Source organism: Sitophilus oryzae, unplaced genomic scaffold, assembly GCF_002938485.1.
Source record: "Sitophilus oryzae breed Bouriz unplaced genomic scaffold, Soryzae_2.0 scaffold_1973_pilon_pilon, whole genome shotgun sequence".
NCBI classification, from domain to species: Eukaryota; Metazoa; Arthropoda; class Insecta; order Coleoptera; family Curculionidae; genus Sitophilus; species Sitophilus oryzae.
In genome coordinates, this window is record NW_022146694.1 from 168526 (window position 1) to 189715 (window position 21190).

Genomic DNA, 21190 nt, shown 5'->3' on the forward strand with positions numbered 1-21190 from the left:
AATCAAGGCCCAAGAACCCTTAATGCGATTAATTCACTAACCATCAATTCGAAGTTGGTTAAATAATGCCTAGAGAATGAGTGTTGAATGCCTAGACAAAGGATTTATTGGCGGATCCAATTTTTTTGGTCATTTCTGACTACAAATTTTGGTTTTTAAATGGCACCCTCGGTATTTTTTTACTTTATTCGATAGAAAATGTCACTCTGAAATGAAATTAAAATGACATCAGATTTAAACTTTTGACATTTTCACTTTAAAAAAAATCGTATTTTAAATTTCAATCTAGAGTGCCATGGTTGTTTAAAAACAATAATTTTTAAGGAGCCTTGGAAAAATAGATTTGATCATCTAATGTTTTTCGTGTCTTGTTCTGGCCGGTTAAAAGAGGCCTAAATCGTATTTTTCATCATATCTCAATTTCTTCAAATGGAACGAGTGTGGCTCTTTCAGGGCCGGCGGAAGGGAAATATTGAGACCGTGCGAGTACACTAACTGCCCCCCCCCCTTCCTAATAGTTATTATAATTCTCTCTTTCCTTCAATACTATACTTTAGCTACAACTAAGCATATTTATGCTACTTTAACAATAAAGTTTCACTTAAAGATCCTTCAAAATTCTTCTCTTCGTTTAATCTTAGTCTAAGTTTTTTCTATACTGGGTACTTCTCGAAAGTGACTCACCCCTGTAAGTTTTTTTAATTTTTTTTGATAAAAAACGAAATTTGGTATAAACGTAATATTTGGTATGTTAGTATATGACATAAATTAGGATTGATTGACGTATTCAATTGTTTTTGGTCACTTCCTATTTTACCGGAAATTCCTACAACTTTTGATTATTAAATGGCATACTTCGTATATTTCTATAACGATAGAAAATGACACTCTGAGTAGAATGATATATCATATGTCAAATCTTTTAAATTTCAATCTCGAGTGCTATATCTGTTATAAAACCACTAATTTTTAAACAAGGAGCCTTGGAAAAATAGATTTGATCGTCTAATGTTTTTCGTGCCTTGTCTTGGCCAGTTAATAGATGTCCAAATCGTATTTTTAATCATATGTCAATTTTTTCAAATGGAAGAAATGTGGTTCATTAGCATATTTGGAAAAAACATTTTTTACGAATAATTATTGTATCGCACACTTGATATTTCGAGTCAAATTTTTTTTTCGCGAAAAAACCCTGATAAGACGTGTTTCTGGGGTTGAACTAAAATACCAGTTAAAATACTTGCACTTATTTCAGGGACACCCTGTATAGTCACTTACTAGCGAAAAATTATTCCATTATTTCACTCGATTTTTGACCGAGATCTACGGCACGCTACACAACTAACTACTTTTTTTCGATAAATTGTAATAGTGTTACTGTTAATTTAAGTTCTGCCACAATTTCCATCTAGATTTACTACCTTTATACAAGTATCAGTAGTAGAATAAATAATTAATAACATAAAAAAACCTTAGTAAAGGCTGACAAATCCACAAAATTTCAAATCAAATTCAAATGTGTCAAATGAATCGTCAAGGATCCCCACCCTAGAGTCCTCTTCCACCCACCATGCATGAATATATGGGTCAAAATCACGAAGGTGCGAAATTCGCTTCGCCACAGTATAATTTGCAAAAATCGCATAGTTATTGAATAACTAAATTTTGATAAAAATTTAATTTATTCGTTTTATCTGCACATTATTTAATATACTTTAAATGTAAATAATATTTAAAGTTATTTCAAGTTATGTACATAAAAAGTCATTTCGAGAACGCATCCTAAAGTAACGATCCCTAGAAACAATTACTAAGAACGTCTATTAATTAAACAATATTACACATATTCATAACTTATGATCGAATAGTTTTATCTAATATTAACATTTTATAATAAAAATACAAACATCATTTTTTTTCCAATATAAAGAAGGAAAAATATTTTGTCCGGAAGTGATTGCATCATTTCAGTGAACGCAGTTTTAACTAGCCAAAAATAATTTATTAAGAACGCTGCGGGTTGGCGCTAGTGTGCACTCTTTGTATATGGCGATAATCAAGGCGGCTGTCGCGTGTATTTATAGTAAATATTAATACAAATTAGGTAAGTATCTTCTTATTTATTATTTATTGAGCGTACATCAATAGTTCATCATCCCGGGAATGCCTGTATTAATTTGCAATATCAGAAAAATGATTATTTCAATGAAATATAGCAAAAGTAACCTCAAATATTTTATGATAACTGTCTCAGATGACGTATAATGATGGCTGCTGTTAATAGAAAACGCATTTTTATTTGAAAACGTCATTTCGTGAACGATCATTTTGGGAACGTTCCCGGACATGATTATGACGTTCCCGGAATGACAGATTTGTTCAATTCGGAACAATATTGTAATGAAATTACTTGAAAATGATATTTTACTTTAATGATATTTTTTTGTAGCAATATGGAGTCGGACAAGACCGAAAAAATGAAAAAAAAGCTCAATAAAACAACTGAAAAAAAATAGTGCAGCCTACTTGCGGCAAAGAGAACAGGCTAACGATCGAAAAAGAAAGTTTTTAGATAAGATGACAGATGAACAGCGAGAGATTAAGAGGGCTAAAAACCAGGTATTATGAATATCACAAAAATTATCTGGCAAAAAGGAACAGAAGTTATTGTTCAAGTGTATCGACATGACCGTTTTCTCAAGGAGTTAAAACTATCCATGGTTTCTAATAATTTAAACGCGACCTCAGTTCAAACCAAGACCGCTTGTATATCTTCGATATTATCTTCTGAACTTATAGAAGGTCCCATAGATGTAGATGATTTAGGAGACCTTTTGAAAGTCAAGAAGAGATATAACATTTATAAATCTATTTATGATTCATCTTCATCCGATGAAGACGATTTAATGACTATTTCAGCTCGTCAGCAGACTGAAAGAGATGCATGCAACAATGTTCAAGCTGGTACATCTTACGGGCAAGACAAAGAAAACTTACATCCAAATTTAATATCATCTGGGACATTTCTATTAATTAAAGTACCTACCCAAAATAAGAAACTTATTTACAGATATGTTGCCACTTGTCAGACAGGTGTTGACAATGATGATGGGGAAATCCTAGTAACTTTCTTGAGATCTGCGCGTAACGGTAGCAGAAAGTTTAAACTACAAAAAAATGATGTGTCTTATATTACCTTTGACCAAATAATAACTATTATTCGAAAGCCACGAATGAAGGTAGAGCATAACCAAGAGTATTATTACTTCGATAAGGATGTTGATATTTTTAAAAAATTCTAATGTTTTTGTTACTACAAATACAATTTGTTACTAGAAATACCAATAATATCAAAAATAAATAACTAAATAAATTACACTGTTGATTCATTATTTCAAATATCCCTTTATTAAACTTCCATGCATCGATTTATATCATATTTGCTTTCATTGTAATACTATTACCGTCATTCAGGAAATAGCTACGTCATTCCGAGAACACGTGATCATTTTCGGGAACACTACTAAATTAAGGAAAACTTAGATCATTTTAAATATATTCCTAATAAAAGATTATAATTCATTAATAAAACTTAATTCTGTGTATGTAAAGTAAATTTTATTACGGAATTCATTTGGTATTTTAACAAAACTAAAATTGTATACTTAAAAATAGTAACTTATCTCAAATGTAGACGTATTTTTCTTCTTACCGTTTTACTATTACTATATTACACGTTTAGTTTAATTTGATTTTAATAAACTTTTAGGTGTGTCACTGTATAATGAAAATAAAAACCATTTATATTTTTTTTCACATTTCATGAATTTTATAAAAACGTTCACGAAATGACTGATTCTCCTATTCAATCTCCTTAAAAACCATATTTCAAAAAAAGTATATTATTCTGTGCTTGCACTATTGCAGTAACAATTCTACACAAGTTTATCGACAATTTCAGCTAATTTACATAATTCTAGTTTATGACATTTTTTTTTACAAAATCAAATTTGAAATTTTCCACCTTGATGATTTTGACCCATATGATAGCATTATACTCCTTTTTTAATATTTTTATTCAAAGAATAAACCATATGCGAAAATGTCAAAAGTTGACATATGATATGTCATTCTATTCAGAGTGTTATTTTCTATCGTAGTAGAAATATACGGAGGATGCCATTTAAAAATCAAAAGTTGTAGTAATTTCCCGTAAAACAGGAAGTGACCAAAAACAATTGAATACGTCAATTAATCCTAATTTATGTCGTATACTAACATACCAAATCTCGTTTTTTCATCTGATAAAATAATCAAGTTATAGGGGTGAGCCACTTTTGATCAATTATTTCGTGCAGAATCAGTTTATGATCAGATACAGTTCTGTCGACTTCAAAATGAGAAAATTCTACGATTCTGCTACCATTTTTCGTGGTATTACTACATATTCAATCCAGGACAATCAAAACCACCAAAATATTGATATATTTTCCCACTACTGTTAATAAATTAATTTAATGATAATAAGGATATCGGGATCCTCTTCAGCTTCTTGCGAATGTATATTTGCCTCATATAATTTTTAGGGCATATCAACCATTAATAAAAAAGGGTGTGAATAGTAGACAAAGTGCGATTTTGAGCGGTCAGTCTAAAACTGCCAACCCAAAACAGTTTGTTTAGACAAAATTTATAAAAACAAGAATTATAGAAAGAAGGGTTATTTACAAAAAGTTGATATCTTTTCAGTTATAAATAAAATACCACGAACAAATATTTTTTAAATATTTTAGTAGCTGTTGTGGCGCCCCTCGCTTCCGGCGCCCCGTGCAGCCGCCCGGGTCGCCCGGCCCTTCCGCCGGCCCTGGGCTCTTTAGCATATTTGGAAAAAGCATTTTTTTACGAATAATTTGGTACCACACACTGGGTATTTCGAGTCAAATTGTCGTTATGATCCGCATGTTACAATGTCAAATAAAGCATATGAGAAAATCTCAAAAGTTGACATATGATGTGTTATTCTACTCATTCTCTCTGTCATTTTCTATCGAATTAAATAAAAAAATACCGAGGGTGTCATTTAAAAATGAATAGTTATTGTCATTTCCGGTGAAACAGGAAGTGACCAAAAGCAATTGAATACGTCAATAAATCCTAATTTATGTCATATACTAACATGCTAAATCTCGTTTTTTTATCTGAAAAAATAAAAAAGCTATAGGTGTAAGCCATTTTTGAGACGCACCCGGTATACCTAGTAATACACATATTGAATTATTTTCTTGAGAGTTTAATTATAATAATTAATATTGCTCGATAAAATTCATTATGAGAACCGCTTCTATCCTCATATCTAGCGGAAGTACCACTGCCCTACATAACCTAATAGAAAACAACTAGCTACATAACCATAGGTCTTGCCTAGACTAGAGTCTATGTACTTAGCCGTACCGTTGTTCCGTCGTGAGCACACCATTTCTCAACCGCTCATTTCAGAAGTCGAGAGATAAACGGTACGGAGGCGTACCCAGTCATCCCCGTGTAATAATAGTACCGAGAATTGTGATAGCGACTGAGGCAGCCAGCGTGCGGTTAGAGATTTTATCTGTCGATAGACAAAACTGCCGGTTAGAAGAGTCGCCTGTTTGGGATTGCAGATCGTGAAGCCGTAAAGTTGTACGGTACCTTAAGATACATGTGTGATATGTTACAGTACTATATAATTTACGATATAACAGCAAAAAAAATGAAGAATGTAACGATTTTTCAATGCTGTGATATTTCAGTATAAATAGAAACGTCATTTTTTAGGTATTTCAATTTTTTCCAAATCTTTTAGGACTTGTCCGTTAATCATCACTAATTGACCAAAAAGTTGTAGCAAATTATGTCAATTCATTGACGTCAATATTTTGGCTTACTGTTCTTAATCTTCTTGAACATTTAGAAGTGTTGACTCCGTTATTTGTGAAGTTGACATATTTTTCAATTTTTTGTGAATATTGCCAAAGTGTTCAAGATGGAAAAAGAAAAACAAGTTTTGTAATTATTGAACCTAATCTATGAAGTAACTTTTAAACATTACAGAATCGGAATTTTGAGCACGTCATATACAGGGTGGTCCGAACTGTATTCCGGAAACTTCGGCAGCATATTCTGCAAATAAAAATAAGTAAAAAAGTTCGTATAAATGTATGTCCTAAAATGCTTAGATTCCGAGGTACAGGGTCTATAAGTTTTATTTTTATTTCGATTTTTTCTAAATAATTTCTGAAGTAAAGTCAATATTTCGATGAAAATTGGTGTCTGGGAGTTTTTTGACATGAGAAATTTGATTTTGATGTCAATATGACTCCTTCTAATAGAGAGCGCTACCTACATGTGTTTTAACTGTTTTAAAGCGTAATAACTTTTTGTCCGTACCTGTATAAAACTACCGAGCGAAAACATATACATCTCTGTGACTTTTGACGTAATAAATATCTCTTTGCAAAAATTGCTCCGAGCAACCGTTCTTAAGATATTTGGAATGGAATTAGTCAATACATGTCATTATTGATGAAAAATAAATACCTTGAGTAGATCGTTATTTCACTGAAATAATAAATTTGTGAAATTTTTATTTTTTTAAATTAATCATAAATTTTTCTGCAAAAAAATATGATAAAACAGTTTCTGTTGAACTTTTGGCACAAAAACATTTCAAATTTATGAATTCAGTCTAATAACTATTTAGTCAACATGTTTAATTTATGTCAATGATGACAGGTTTTGATAATTTCTATTCCAAATATCTTGAAAACCATCACTCGTAGCGATTATTACTTCAGAAATTATTTGGAAAAAATCGAAATATAAATGAAACTTCTACACCCTGTATCTCCGAAACTAAGCATTTTAGGACATACATTTACACGAACTTTTTTACTTATTTTTATCTGTAGAATATGCTGCCGAAGTTTCCGGAATACAGTTCGGACACCCTGTATATTTGAACACAGGATGTTTCAAAAAACATGGGCCATCTCTCGTGGGGAGATTCCACACGTAAAAATAAGATTTATTTTTCATATCAATATAGGTCCGATTCTGCAATTTTATTAATAACAATTAATACAACTAAAATAAAATTAATAAATTATATGTTAATATTATTGCTATTAGTTGTTATTACTATTTATCCAACCTACAGCAATTTTAATTAAAAAAATAAGGATATTTAAGATAATTACAAAAAACCTAATTTTAAAAAGTTTTAACGTGCTATAACTCTAAAACTATGCGTTCCCATACCCATGTTTATAGGAACTTTTTTCATATTTTTTGATGAGGAATCAATGAGAACTTATTTAAAACGTTCCCAAGTTAATAATATTAATGTTTAAAAATAAGTATATCTCATCAAGGAGACCGAAATCGACAAAATATTAAGAGACAACTTTTAATAAGCATTAAACTGCTTACACTATTAAGAGAAAAAAAGTCAGTGGCGTATTTTTTAGGGAAAAATTACGGGTGATAACCCATATTATGCACGTCCCCCGTGAATATGTCGACACTTGATTATCTTTAAAATATTGCGCATTGCGCATTTATAGTAATTTTTACCCTCAAAATTTCGTTCGAAACTCTAAAAGTACATGGAAGAAAATTATAATAAATCGAAAAAAATATTAAGATTTTAACACCCTGTAGCTAAGAAAAAAAGCAGAATCGGACCTATATTGATATGAAAAATAAATCTGATTTTTACGTGAGGGATCTCCCCACGAGAGATGGCACATGTTTTTTGAAACACCCTGTATATGATGTATAAAATTTTAAATAAAATTCAACGTATCTACTTACTAACAGACCATATAATATTATAACCTAATTATTATAATTCGTATCATTTTCTATCGAGAAATGTAGCAGCTCCCAATCATCCTCGTGCATGCATGTGTGTCCCGAGCACCAGGCAAAAGGCAAAACAAAATAATAATTGTGAGAACGTCGACGGCTCGACGTAACGTTTTCATTCTGACGTTCCATTTCAATAATTAGGGATTACCATAAACATGCCTTTGGATGTAAATTCGAAGCCGGTCGACTCTATTATTAGATACGTATCGCGTACACTCTGGCTACGTAACGGAGATTATAGGGTGGAGTTGAAGAGATCGTTAAGAGTTGAATGGGTCGAATAGGAGGAATTTTAGATGGGTTGAACATAAATATGTAGATATAAATATTATTCTTGGTTTAATTCATTCTGTAAAAAGTTATAAATAGATAGATTACTGCAGTTGGCCGTAGATAGTGCTGCGACGAAATTGATGATGCCGAGCATACTGGGTGAGTCTTAAATAATTGCAAATATTTCTAAGGGTAGTATATTTTGACCCCAAAAACATGTATTATGTATGTGTATTAAATTTTAGTTAAGAAACATATGTGCAAAGTTTTATAAAACAGCTTGGAGACCTAATTTCAGCTTTTGAAAAATTTCCAACATTTTTTTACCCAACCATACCAACAGGTATGGTAGGCTATTAAGATCGGCAAAAAAAAAGTTTTTTTTAATTTCACTCAAAAAGAGTTATTTGGGTCATAAATGACCTAAATACAAAATATTTTCATGGTGTCTGTCTGTCTGTCCGTCTATCCGTCTGTCTGTAACACGATAACTCAAAAACCGCTAAATCGATTTTAACCAAATTTGGCACAAAAATACTGTGGCACCCGAGAATCTGGCCATTAGTTCTTGGTGGGGGTGGGGGGTTAGTAAGAGGATATGTGCGAGGGGGTTAAAAATTTAAAAAAAACGTAACTCCAAAATTACAGTAGCTAGCGAAACGCGGTTTTCAATTTAAGATTAGGAATAATATTTGCAACATAATTTGTAATATCATCAAAATCAGTGAAAGTCGCAGTTTTTGAGATAAAAAAAATGGGAAAAATTCCTTTACTTTGAAATTAAAAGAACTGCCTACCAACTTTTTATTAACATATTTTAGTATGGGCGGCTATAGTTGCCTCCCGGCGCCAATTTTTTTCGAGGCTACTGATGAAGTTTTTAATATTTTATAAAATATCTACAGAAAAAACAAAAGTGATGGCAGACTGGGGCAAAGACGGAATCCCCACAAAAATTGGTTTAATAAATAAACCACTACAGCAAATATCGCACTTCAGCTTCTTGGGATGCGACATAACCTATGATAAAGATAATGACTACATGAAAAAAATAAATAAATTCCAGTCAGTGTGTGGAAATATCGCAAAAACTTAAAAAAAAAATACGGCTAGAAACGCAAGTAAGACTATACAGGGTGATTCCTGTAAGTCGGTCATGCTTTCGAGGAATGATAGTGGACGTCGAAATATTAATTTTGATATAGCACACTTCGGAAATGCCTCTTATGCAAGATACAGGGTGTTAAAGTTTTTGAAAAAATTAAAGATATTCTTTAATAGTTTTTTAAGAGTTGAATGTATCGTTATAAAATTTCATTATAGGAATCTACCTAACAGAGACACTTTAAGTGTAAAAAGAAGAGGTTTTAGTTTCAACCAGTGGCGTAGATGTGATATGCATCAGGTAATTTTTTCAAAAAAAAATAGTACGCCACTGATAAAAATAAAAATTTCGGAGTTTTTTATTTACTCAGTTTATTTCCAAGAAAAAATGTCTCTTGTAACTTTCTCACCATTTAGTCACAATTAAAAAATAAATAGTTTTTTTAATGATAATCTTAAATACAGCGAATTATTATAACTAGAGGGCAGAAACACATGTGTATCGTTAGCTCCCTTCATCTAGGGTAACTTTAGTACTTTTTACTATTAGCTCTAAATAAATTTTTAAATAATTATAAATTTAAACTAGAATTTTTTTTTATTGTTAATAATAAAATTCGTAGTTTTAAGGTAGTTATAATAATTCGCATATTTAAGGTTCTCATTAAAATAATAGTTATATTTAAATTGTGACACAATGGTGTTAGATAGAAGAAAGTTGCAAGAGACATTTTTTCTTGGAATTAAACCGAGTAAATAAAAACTCCAAAATTTTTATTTGTATCAGTGGCGTACTATTTTTTTTGAAAAAATTACCCGATGCGTATCACATCTACGCCACTGGTTAAAACTAAAACCTCTTCTTTTTACATTTAAAGTGTCTCTGTTAGGTAGATTCCTATAATGAAATTTTATAACGATACCTTCAACTGTTAAAAAACTATTAAAGAATATCTTTAATTCTTCAAAAACTTGAACACCCTGTATCTTGCGTAAGAGGCATTTCCGACCAATAGTGTGCTATATCAAAATTAATATTTCGACGTCCCCTATCATTCCTCGAAAGCATGACCGACTTACAGGAATCACACTGTATAATACATTAGCGGTGCCAAACGAAACTAACACAAAAGTTAAAGAACAAAGACTCAGAACAACGGAGATGACATTCTTATGAAAAATAAAAGAAATAAGTAGAGTAGATAGAATAAGAAATGACACAATAAGAAATGAACTAAAAATACAACCTTTAGAAGAAAAAGTAAGAGTACCATATGAAAACAATTGGAAGGAACATGTAGAAAGAATGACAAATGATAGAATTCCACAAAAAATGGTACGATATCAACCTCCAGGAAGGAGAAGTTTTTAAACCTAAATCGAAAAAGGATACGACGACGACGATTTTTTTTTTCGCGAAAAAAGCCTCATAGACGTGTTCCTGGTGAGGTGTAGAAATCATGTAACTATTAAATAAAAATATGTGCACTTATTTAAGACTCACCCTGTATAAAAAATACTAATAATGCTAATATCATTTCTCATTAACGTAGGCGACAGAAATGTAAAGATATAAGAATTATTATATACACTTATTCCAAAACTAAGTCGTTAAGTCGGTGATCTGTTACGGTCAATTAGATTATCAATTAACCATAATACTAAATAAATAGATTTAGCCTTATTATCTGAAAATAAATTGCAAGAACATAAATAAGACCGTTTACTTTAGAACATTACTGTAAAGGAATATAGTCCAACTTTATTTAAACTAAACTATTATGATTGAGCATTATTAGTAAAGCATGTCTAATGTCTATGAATGCCTTTTATTGCGTATAGTGTCAGTGCCTTAAAATTGACACTATAGTCTGTCCAACGAGAAGATCCTTGACAGTGATAGATGTGTCTGTCATTTTAATTTCAAAGTAGTTTATTTTATTTTACAAAGAAATAAGTTGGTACAACTGGAACGCATAGCAGGATATATTTAAAATTTGATTGACAAGATGACAAGTGATTACTTCAAAATATTGTGAAAAAAACTGTATAAAACTGAAAAATGTAATCGAGTTATTTTATTTAATAAAAACGGTATGTGTTAATACAAAACAAACAAGAACAAGACACTACACACCAAAAAAATATAAAAAGAACTATTATTTACTTTCAAGCTTTATGAAACTACCCGCATTTATGATTATATTTACCAATATAACTTATGTACAAATACAAATTTGTAATATTCCACAGGAATAAATAAAACAACATAGGTAAATAAAACAAACTATTTTATTAATAATAACTCCTACCAAATTTTATACCTTAAAGGTTGATTAATTAACTTTAATCTTAATTTTTTTAAACCAGTACCTTTTGACATTATTTTTCTGCAGTACTAAAATCCTTTATTTACCTATCGTGTGATGTCGATATTTTACAGCTACTCCAGTTTTTAGTATGTGTTTAGTTTGATCCTTATATACGAGACGCACTGATCTACGACGAAATGGTATACAAACTTTATCGATGGCAACTTCATCGGTGTATAAGACTTTCTGCCTGGGCAGCGAGTATTAACCATAAACTGTGCTCTGGGTCTACAGTTAATTTTCACTCGATTTTTTCTCCACTTGACTTCAAAAGACACAAAACACACGTAATAATACGAATCAAAATGCATCATCTTCCAAAACGCAGGGTATTTAACAAAAGTTGACACAAAATTATAACCTATAATTTGGCAAGACTTTGACAAGCGTCAAAAATGACAAAAATCTAAAGGCGAGTTCGTACGCATCGGCGTCCGTTTGTCGTTCATCGTTCCGTCAAACCAATAAATTGAAATACGATCTGTCATTTTTAAATAAACCAATAAAACTGGTTAAAAACAACAAGACACGACGTATGACGGATTTATATTTAAACCCATCCATAGATAACTTAAAAATTATTAGAAACTTTTTTTAGTAAAATAAATAGATTGGTATGGGACGTCATCTGCTTTTCTTCTGTCATCGTCTGTCGAAATCTTACCTGAGAAAAAAAAACAGAGTATACTGACAATCTTACAAAAGTTACGTTGGTTTGTATAATCACCTCTGATTATATTAAGTAAAACTAGAAATATAAACTATAAAATACACTGACGATTTTAGAAAAAATAATGTCAGCACTTCGAAACTAAAACTATTAGGGCAACGACCCAGTTATGTCGAGTTACCAGTTCACGATCGATTACCAAAGTTAAGCGACGCTAAGCTATGCGGGTATTTGAACGGGTGAACAGAAATATAGAAAAATGAAGTACTGTAAATACTGACCTTTGTAAGACTCGTACTTGAAATACAGTACTTTAAATACTGACTGATAGGATCCACTAAATGATTTTGTTTTCTCTTAATCACAAATAGTTATAGGCACATACGGCATATTATTTCTTCAAAACAAAGATAGAAGGTCTTCGAAAAAAACATCTTACATTAAAATTACTATCTGAATATCGAACACTTGCATAATGCCCATAATGGTGTGACATCGAAACGGTTGTGTTGAAAAGAAATCGCAGATATTATGTATTAAAGGCATTAATCAACCAGTTGAGCAATCAGACAAGAACTGCTACTGCATTTTATGTAGTAAAGGATTGCATACACTCCGTATATTTGTACTGTAAACGTACATTTTAAAAGAATATGTATTATGATATGATATCATAGTAAAAATATTAAATCAAATTTCTAGTATTCATATATCACAGAAATACCACATTTTTTGGCCCATGTCTATACAGGTCTCACTGTTTCGATTGGTATAGTTAAAAGAAACAATACAAGCAGAAATTTGAAAATTTGACACAGTTTTTATCAAAGTTTATATTCTGTTAAGAACACTTTGTCAATTACACGTTAAATCAGATTAATAAATTACTACATACATACTGCCATTACTCGCTGACGAGTATTTGACACGCATCAGAAGATGGTCACGCAAGGCGTTTTCTTTCATGAGCTTTTCTGCGACTGAAAAGTCCGATACGTGATGTTATCTCTCTACCGCACTCCGGACATTCAAAAATCTCATTGCTTTGTTGCCTCTTGTACTTTTTGGTTGTCGCTGTTAACTTAGTTTACAATAATAAATTATAGCTTTACTTACATCCTTTCGTTGGTATGACGATGACATTTTGATTCCTATCATCTTCTTTAGCTCTATTTTCTCCTTCCTTTTCTAAGTTTTCTTTCCTAGGCCTAATTTCGAAAGAATACGTTGTTGCCATGCGCAAACCTTTTATGTCAGTCGAGTATTGCCTCACTACCTCATCACCTGTAATAGATAGTATTTGTAAATAAAAAATACTTATAATTTATAGATTAATAATAATTCTTTGAAATAATTAAGCAATTAAACATCCTTGTGTATAAATTAATTATTACTATGTATTCAACATAATACAACTTTGAGATGTTTATATAGGATGTACTTTGGAGACAACTGGAGCAATGTGTAGTTGCAAGTAGTAGTTGTGTAGAGCAATGTAATTGAAATGACGGCAACGCTTGGATGCCGATTTTCGTGTGTACGAAGAGTACAGTACTATGTGTTCAGTACAATACGATGCGCTGTACTGAACAAACAGAGAAGAGCAAGAATTTTCCAAAGCGCATGAAATTAAGCGCTGAATTAAGTGGTTATGTAAAAGAGACTTTGTATTTTTCAATCTCCGACTTACAAGATCACCATAGCGATTCACTCTTAGACATGAAAATACCGATCCAAGACTGTCTGTTGCCGATATGGTATAATATTTGTATTCTAATTCATGTTTATAGAATTGCTTACGTACATATTACGTGCAATACGTTATAAAACTACCCGGAATAATAAATAATACAGAATTTATATCCTTCATACATACCATCAATGAAATTTTTGGCTTCCCTCGTATTGTTCACTTGGTCGTACCGGCATCTTTCGTTGCCCCAACTTTGTATTTCGCAGTACTTGATGAGAAATTGCTTTTGCGGTACTTCTGAACTCTCCCAATGCAGCCTCACCTGTCTGTAGTCTGGCTCTCCCATAAAGTTCTTTATTTCTGCAACAAAGAAACACAAATAAATACAATAATTCATATTAAGATAATTTTTTAGTTGATTTGTTGGGAATAGTGTGCGAACTTTCTAAAAATTGCACTATTACATAAGCATGGCAATTTCAGAACTTTTTGAATTTGAATAAAACTTCTAAATATTTTGTTTTTTGACTTATGTCAACACATGCCTTGGGTAATTTAATTAAGCAAAATAAATTTGCCACAAACATTTTGCAATTTTTTCAATTATTGTTACTTTTTGATGTTATTATGCATAATGACGAGATGGCTTTGATTACTATTGTTGTGTACGATTGAATATGATTCTTAGTGTCGAATATTGTGCAAAAATCATAGATTTTGATGAAGATGGCCAAATTATGAATATTCGCTTGGTCCTTGAAGAAGAATGGGAAAACATAATACAATATATTTGTAGCCTCATTGGCAGTTTGAACCGACGCTTACATATAGTTATAGCAGCCGGGGGAGACAAATGAGGCATTACAAAGTATTAGATTATTTTTTACAAGTTTCTTTTTTGTTTGTATAGGGTGGGTGAAATTGGACACTTTTAAAGGAAAACACCCTTTTCTATAGGAGATAGACGAAAACTAATATCGGTGTCTGGAGCTCAATATTTATCAAAAACATGATGGTGAAAACCGCATCGATATCTGTTACCGTTTCGGAGTTACGGGGTGTTTTTCAAAAATGTGTATTTTTAACAAATCACTGTAACTTTTTTACTATGGAAAATTTTGTATTTTTGTGAAAACATTTTCAAAGCACCTTTTTACGTAGAATTGAATGGTTTAAGTATAATTTTTCTTAAATTAATAATTTAAGAATCATCAACAGAAAATTTGATTTTTTATATGGGAGACCCTGTATATTTTTAATGAATTGAAAATAATTTAAAATTACCTTTCTAAAAATGTAGCCTACTTGATATTTTGCTCGATTCCTCTTCGAGATATAGAGTTTTTAAAAATTCGCCCACTTTGAATAAGTAGGCATGAAAGACGCGCGACGCCGGCTGTAATGCAAAAAAAATCTAGCTGTGAGCAGCAATTAAAACGGAAATAATGTTTGCAAAGAGAGATGCAGAATTTTATAACAATTTAAACTATATTTAAAAACATCTCAACACATTTAAACTATATTTAATAACAATAAAAATTAATAGCAAATCAAGACATGAGATTTTGCTACAGGTGTTGTCTACATGTCGACCGTCTTCTGTTATGAACAGACGGGATATTTTTTGAACATTTTTCGCGGAATTTATTAACTCAATTTTGCTTGTATATGCTTGATCAGAACAAATTAATGTTATGCTTTACACTTTTATTAGTTAAAGACTAATAGTTAAAAAGGATCTCTTTACAGTGTTGGTTAAAATACAAGCGTATCCTTCTAACAAAACGTCCATCACTAGTGGATAAAAAGATAATTGTTTACTATTATCTATTTGTCGAAATAGACCAGTTTAAGACCTTCTCGAGAAACAAACAGTCAACAATTACGCGTGAACCATGAACAGTTTTATTACGCATTGAGAAAATGCGAAGAGGCATGATTAATTTCATGCTAATGAGCCAACAACTTAGTAACTAACAACTGGAGAGTCTCGTCCGCCCGATTGTATGTTAATAGTAAACAAGTTATTCACGAGTCTGTTTCTTTTTTTACTGTTACAAAGTAGATTAGTGTATTAATCAAACTGTTCCTCTTAATGGTTATCGTTCATGATGCGGTAAAAAGGCAATTAAAGTCCTATCGGGATAAATGTGAGATCGTTTATATTGATAATGTATTAGAACTTTGTATGTTATCAATACATATTAATAAAGGAATAGCGGTCAAAATGTCTGTCTATTGAACAGGTTTCAAAATATTAATTCATAGTAATATAACATTGATTCACGAGCGATGAAATAGCGAGTGAATTAATTTCGGGAGACGATAATGCAATTTTATCGTCTTGTACAAAACTATTTTTTTCCATAGCGAGTTACGTTTTAAAAAATATTCAGAAATTATTATTTCAATGAATTTATTACGAGTAGAAAAAATATTGTGCTGGGATGGTGTTGGTTTCTATGTAATTTGACAAATAAATAAAGCTGTCTCTTTAGTTGTCAGTTTTGAGTCAATATTTTTTAATTCTCTTTCGTGTCGATTGCTGATTGAATTGGAGCCAGAAATGGCTCAAAACGAAATAAGTAAATTACCAAAGATATTCAGGCTGAGGAGACAAACGCCATATCCAAACTACTTCCATTTAAATCCCGAATAACTTATGACAAGGAGTACAAAAATTTTCAAAAATGGAAGCACTTAAAAAACGTGCGAGAAGAAATAAAATTTTTAACCTATCCTCGCTGTTAAAGTATCATTTAATCTACCCTAGCTGTTAAAGTACTATTTTATCTACTATTTTTGATAGATATAAGGCAATTTTAACAGTTGGTAGTTGCTATGGAAAACACTATTGATGATCTACAGATAAAACCAATAATTAAAAAAATTCACAGTCCTTTACAAAGATGCAACCGGGGGGCCATTGAAAACGATGAATAAAAACGTAAAAATATGATTAGTGTTAATATGAGTGTATTACATACATATGTTTAAATAACGAACTTAACAAAAAACAACAGATTTAAAGATTCACTGAAAAAGTAGTAGTGTTAACATTAAATATTTTATTTATTAAGAGCACTAATACTCTCTTTATAGGTTATTTTTTATTCTTTGAAGGATAATTGAGGAAGATATATTTCGTTATGATGTCACTAAATAAACCCTTGTATAAAATTTTATACTGTCTGGTTTATAATGTTATAGTATTGCATTTATTTTTGTATCTGCGCAAAGTGCTACTTTGGTGATCGATACTTGAATTTTTTAACGAGGCGTAGCCGAGAGATCGTCGAGGTCATCAAAGTAGTTCGCGGACGAGTTGTAAACAACATTATTTATTCTACAAACATTAAAATCGGGATATCCCTAAAAATTATTATTATTATATTATTGCTTCGAAAAAAAGTATGAGCTTGGAATGTATGTTTTTTTTATTACTGAGCATCGTGATCGATTTTCTTTTAGGTCGTTTTAATACTTGGTATCTTTGGTGCTTGCCGCCGCGCCGTGAGGAACTTACTAAAATATCGGTCGATAACATAGAAAATAAAGATTCAATTTTGATTGTTAAAGTACCCGATACAAAAACAAACATAGAGTTTTTACAGTGTCAAATTTGAATTATATTGAGATTTACCGAAAATACGCAGCTCTTCGTTCATGAAATGCTACCAGTCGGCATAAATTCTATTGGTAAGATGACTAGCATGATAGCAAAACACTTGAAGCTGGCAGATTATGAGGCCTACACTGGGCATTGGTTTCGGAGAACTTCAGCTACACTCCTTGCTAATGCAGGGCGTGATATATTTAGTTTGAAGTGCCACGGAGGATGGAAATCTTCGACAGTGGCCGAGGGATACGTCGAGTATTCTATTAACAATAAAATTCAAATATCAAATAAAATTTTAGAGTGTCAAATACCGGGATCAAGTACCTCTACATCAAAATTGGATAGTGTCTCAAGTCCCAAAACCCCCATATCTCAAGCAAAATCAGAACTATCTAGTTTGGGAAGGTCTACTAACAGGGCATTGTAAGCTAAATAGGCATCTAAAGCTGATGGGATTGACAGACGAAGCTATGTGTAGGTTCTGCCAATCTGAAGAAGAAACGTCAGAACACATTTTATGTCGGTGCCAGGGAGCTACATGGAGGGTTCAGTCTCCAAGTTGCTAAACTTTGTGAAAAGGATAGGACTGGAGAATGTAATCTAAGGATCAGAAGAGGACCACAATAGATCTGAGAAGGTCGCAGTGGATCAGGCCGAAAGCCACCTCTAAGAATCTAATCTAATCTAATCTAGTTTGGGATTAAATATTGGTTCGTGTACTAGTTGTACTATTAATGTTAATATTGTAAATTATAACTAGAATATGCATTAGTGTTAAGTTTGATATTTGTTTTTTGTTTATTCTTGAATATTTCGAAATAAATAATTAGTTATGATTTAGTTCTTCATTTTCCAAAAATCAAAATTCCAAAATCCCATATAATTTACATGCAGCGTGCGAAATAGGCATTTCACGCATAGGCATTTCGCGCATTACTTCGCGCACCGTGTCATGGTAAAGTAGGAAAATGAGAAAAAGTGTCACTTCGCACATTGCTATCAATTCGCGAACCTTGTCATTTTTTGACGTTTGTAGAAAAAAGTTATTTGCAAAAATCTCCCTTCAAATTAGTAAAATTTATAATTAGGCCCAGAAAAACCTACAATTAAAATATAAGCAAAAATGTGATTGTGTCATTCTTTAATTCCATGTCAATTTTGTTTACAAAAATTTGAAAGTATCAAGCAGATTAATTTTGTATAAAATAATTATGAATTTCGCAACTTTAACATTTTTCCAAACATCATAAATATCAGAGTTTTTTTTTCACCATTTCTCTGTTGTCTGTTGTGGCAAAATGTTTGGAAAAATGTTATAAATATAAAAAGTTACAAATATATCATGTAGTTTTATACATAAATTGTGCAGGGAACCGCTCAGATATCTCTAATAGATACAAATATTCATAATATAAACAGTGTCTTCATAATACTTAAATTAAACTCCTCATCAACCTATCAGCTCAGCCTTTGAACTATTTGTGGAAAAGTTATTTCGAATTTATTTCCTAAAAAGACGTTTTTATAGACAATTCTCACATATGTCTCACGAATTTCAAATATACATAATAAACAACTATATCTGGTATTTGACATTTACTACAGAAAAACTAAACATCCCTATAATATAAACCGTGAGAAGAATCCGTAGTTATAGAAAAACAAGCCTTTAATCGCAGACGAAATACATGAATAATAAATCAACCAGCGAAAAATAATAAATAAAATGAGTGCAGTATGTTACAAAACCACATGTTTGTCACAAATCGGGAAAGAACGTCAAACTAGACTTGTAACTGTAACGTAGCTACCTAACGTGTAAGAGAGATAAGAATTAACATAGTCGAAGTGTATATAATTTATATTTGTCTTATATAGAGATATAGATATGCATATACATAAATCTAAGACGGAAATATCATAATATCGTTGTCAAGTAAAACGTCTGTATTAGCGTATTATAATTAATGGTAACACATTATTTAAATATTCTCGACCAGTATTAACCGCAATACTATGTAAAAAGTTGTAATAATATATCTGAAGTTGTACAGTTTGCAATAGTAGATATATTTTGTACCATCCAGTAGCATATAATGTTTTTTTTTATCTGTAGACTAAATACACTTCTTTCTCTTGTTTCAACGATTCCGGCCTTGTTTTTCATAAGTCGCTTCTTAAGCGGCCCATACATTATGAAACAAATTGCGCAGCAAAGCTATGCGCAACGCTGCGTTGCACAACTAATTCAGCGGTCCATACACTATCAAACCCAGTTGCGCAATAAAGCGATGCGCAACGTTCCGTTGACAACTATATCACCCATGCACTTAGTAAAATTTTGATCAAACTTTTTATTAAAAGTTGTGCATTGTTTGAGAAACAATCATGTCCTCAATTGCCATTGCGTCAATATTATCGTATAGTTAACCCTAGATGATGTCAATGATACCAAAAAACGAAAAAGAAAACAAAGAATTTGGACGAACAATTGCGCAACGCATACACACACTACACAACGCGCTGCGCAAACGCCTGTTGCACAAAAGAATTCAAACGAAATTTGTCTGATAATGTATGGGCCGCTTTAGAGTCGATCCAGATTTGAAGACCATTTTTTAATAAAATGTATGTAATCAACACGACATATCTTTAAGAGTCCACCAGTGCGAAAAAGTAGCAAAATGAGCCTTTGGCATTTAACGTTTTACGTAAAACTGGCTAGGTATTTTTACACAAATGAAGAAGGAAATTAAAGATAAAGGATTATACTATATCCGTATTGTAGCACATTTTTAGACAACTTCTTTATTTTTAAGATTTTAAAGGCCAAACATCAACAAAATATTCCTTAAGTTTGGACTAAATTTTCTCGAAAATAAAGATATAATTTAAAATTCCGTTACAATACGGAAATAGATTGAAGTTTTGTGATTACAGTGATATATAATTTATATGGTTTTGTAACAAATTGCTCCCTATTTTATGGCAAATGCTGAAGCTCTGCAAACCTTAATCAAGCCTTAATCAAAGCACGTGTGTTTGGAATTTTGTGTGTAGCTTAACACGATAGGATCGGGCTAAGCTTTAAGGGGCCCACAGACGGTCAATATATTTGCGCAATAATATTGCCCAATAATATTGTTAGATATCTCCAAACAGTACAATAAATTTGTTCAAATAACTAGTTTCGTTTTGCACCTTGGTTAATATGGATAAGAAAAAACAAGCTGCTATTGCTTATCGTCAAGTATTTTTGTCTGCGTATTTTCCCTTATATTTCCCTAGTAGTTCATCATATTGTTCATTTTTTTATCTCTCTTGCTATACTCTTTGTTTTTTGTATTCCATAAAGCTGGCAAAGAATGGTAAATTTCGTTGACTTCTAAAATAAATCGTCTTTTTTCCTCTTTTGCTTCTGATCCCATATTTGCTGACAAACCACTGATCTAAATATTCTAAATAGAGGCGAGCAGCGAGACAAACACGCAGAGAAAACAAAAATATACTGAACTATTGTACAATATTATCCACACACGATACAACCTAATCAC

The 21190-nt window shown here is 31.5% G+C and overlaps 1 protein-coding gene across 1 annotated transcript in view; it reads right to left on the bottom strand.

Annotated features, from left to right (window-relative positions):
- LOC115883620 overlaps window positions 1-21190 on the bottom strand; it is an 81754-nt gene that overhangs the window by 16126 nt on the left and 44438 nt on the right. The window contains exons 2-3 of the mRNA XM_030901977.1: window positions 14201-14377; window positions 13441-13608 (exon numbers count right to left, since the gene is read on the bottom strand). Coding sequence (XP_030757837.1) covers window positions 13441-13608; window positions 14201-14377 — 345 coding nt within the window. The remainder of the gene's footprint in view (window positions 1-13440; window positions 13609-14200; window positions 14378-21190) is intronic.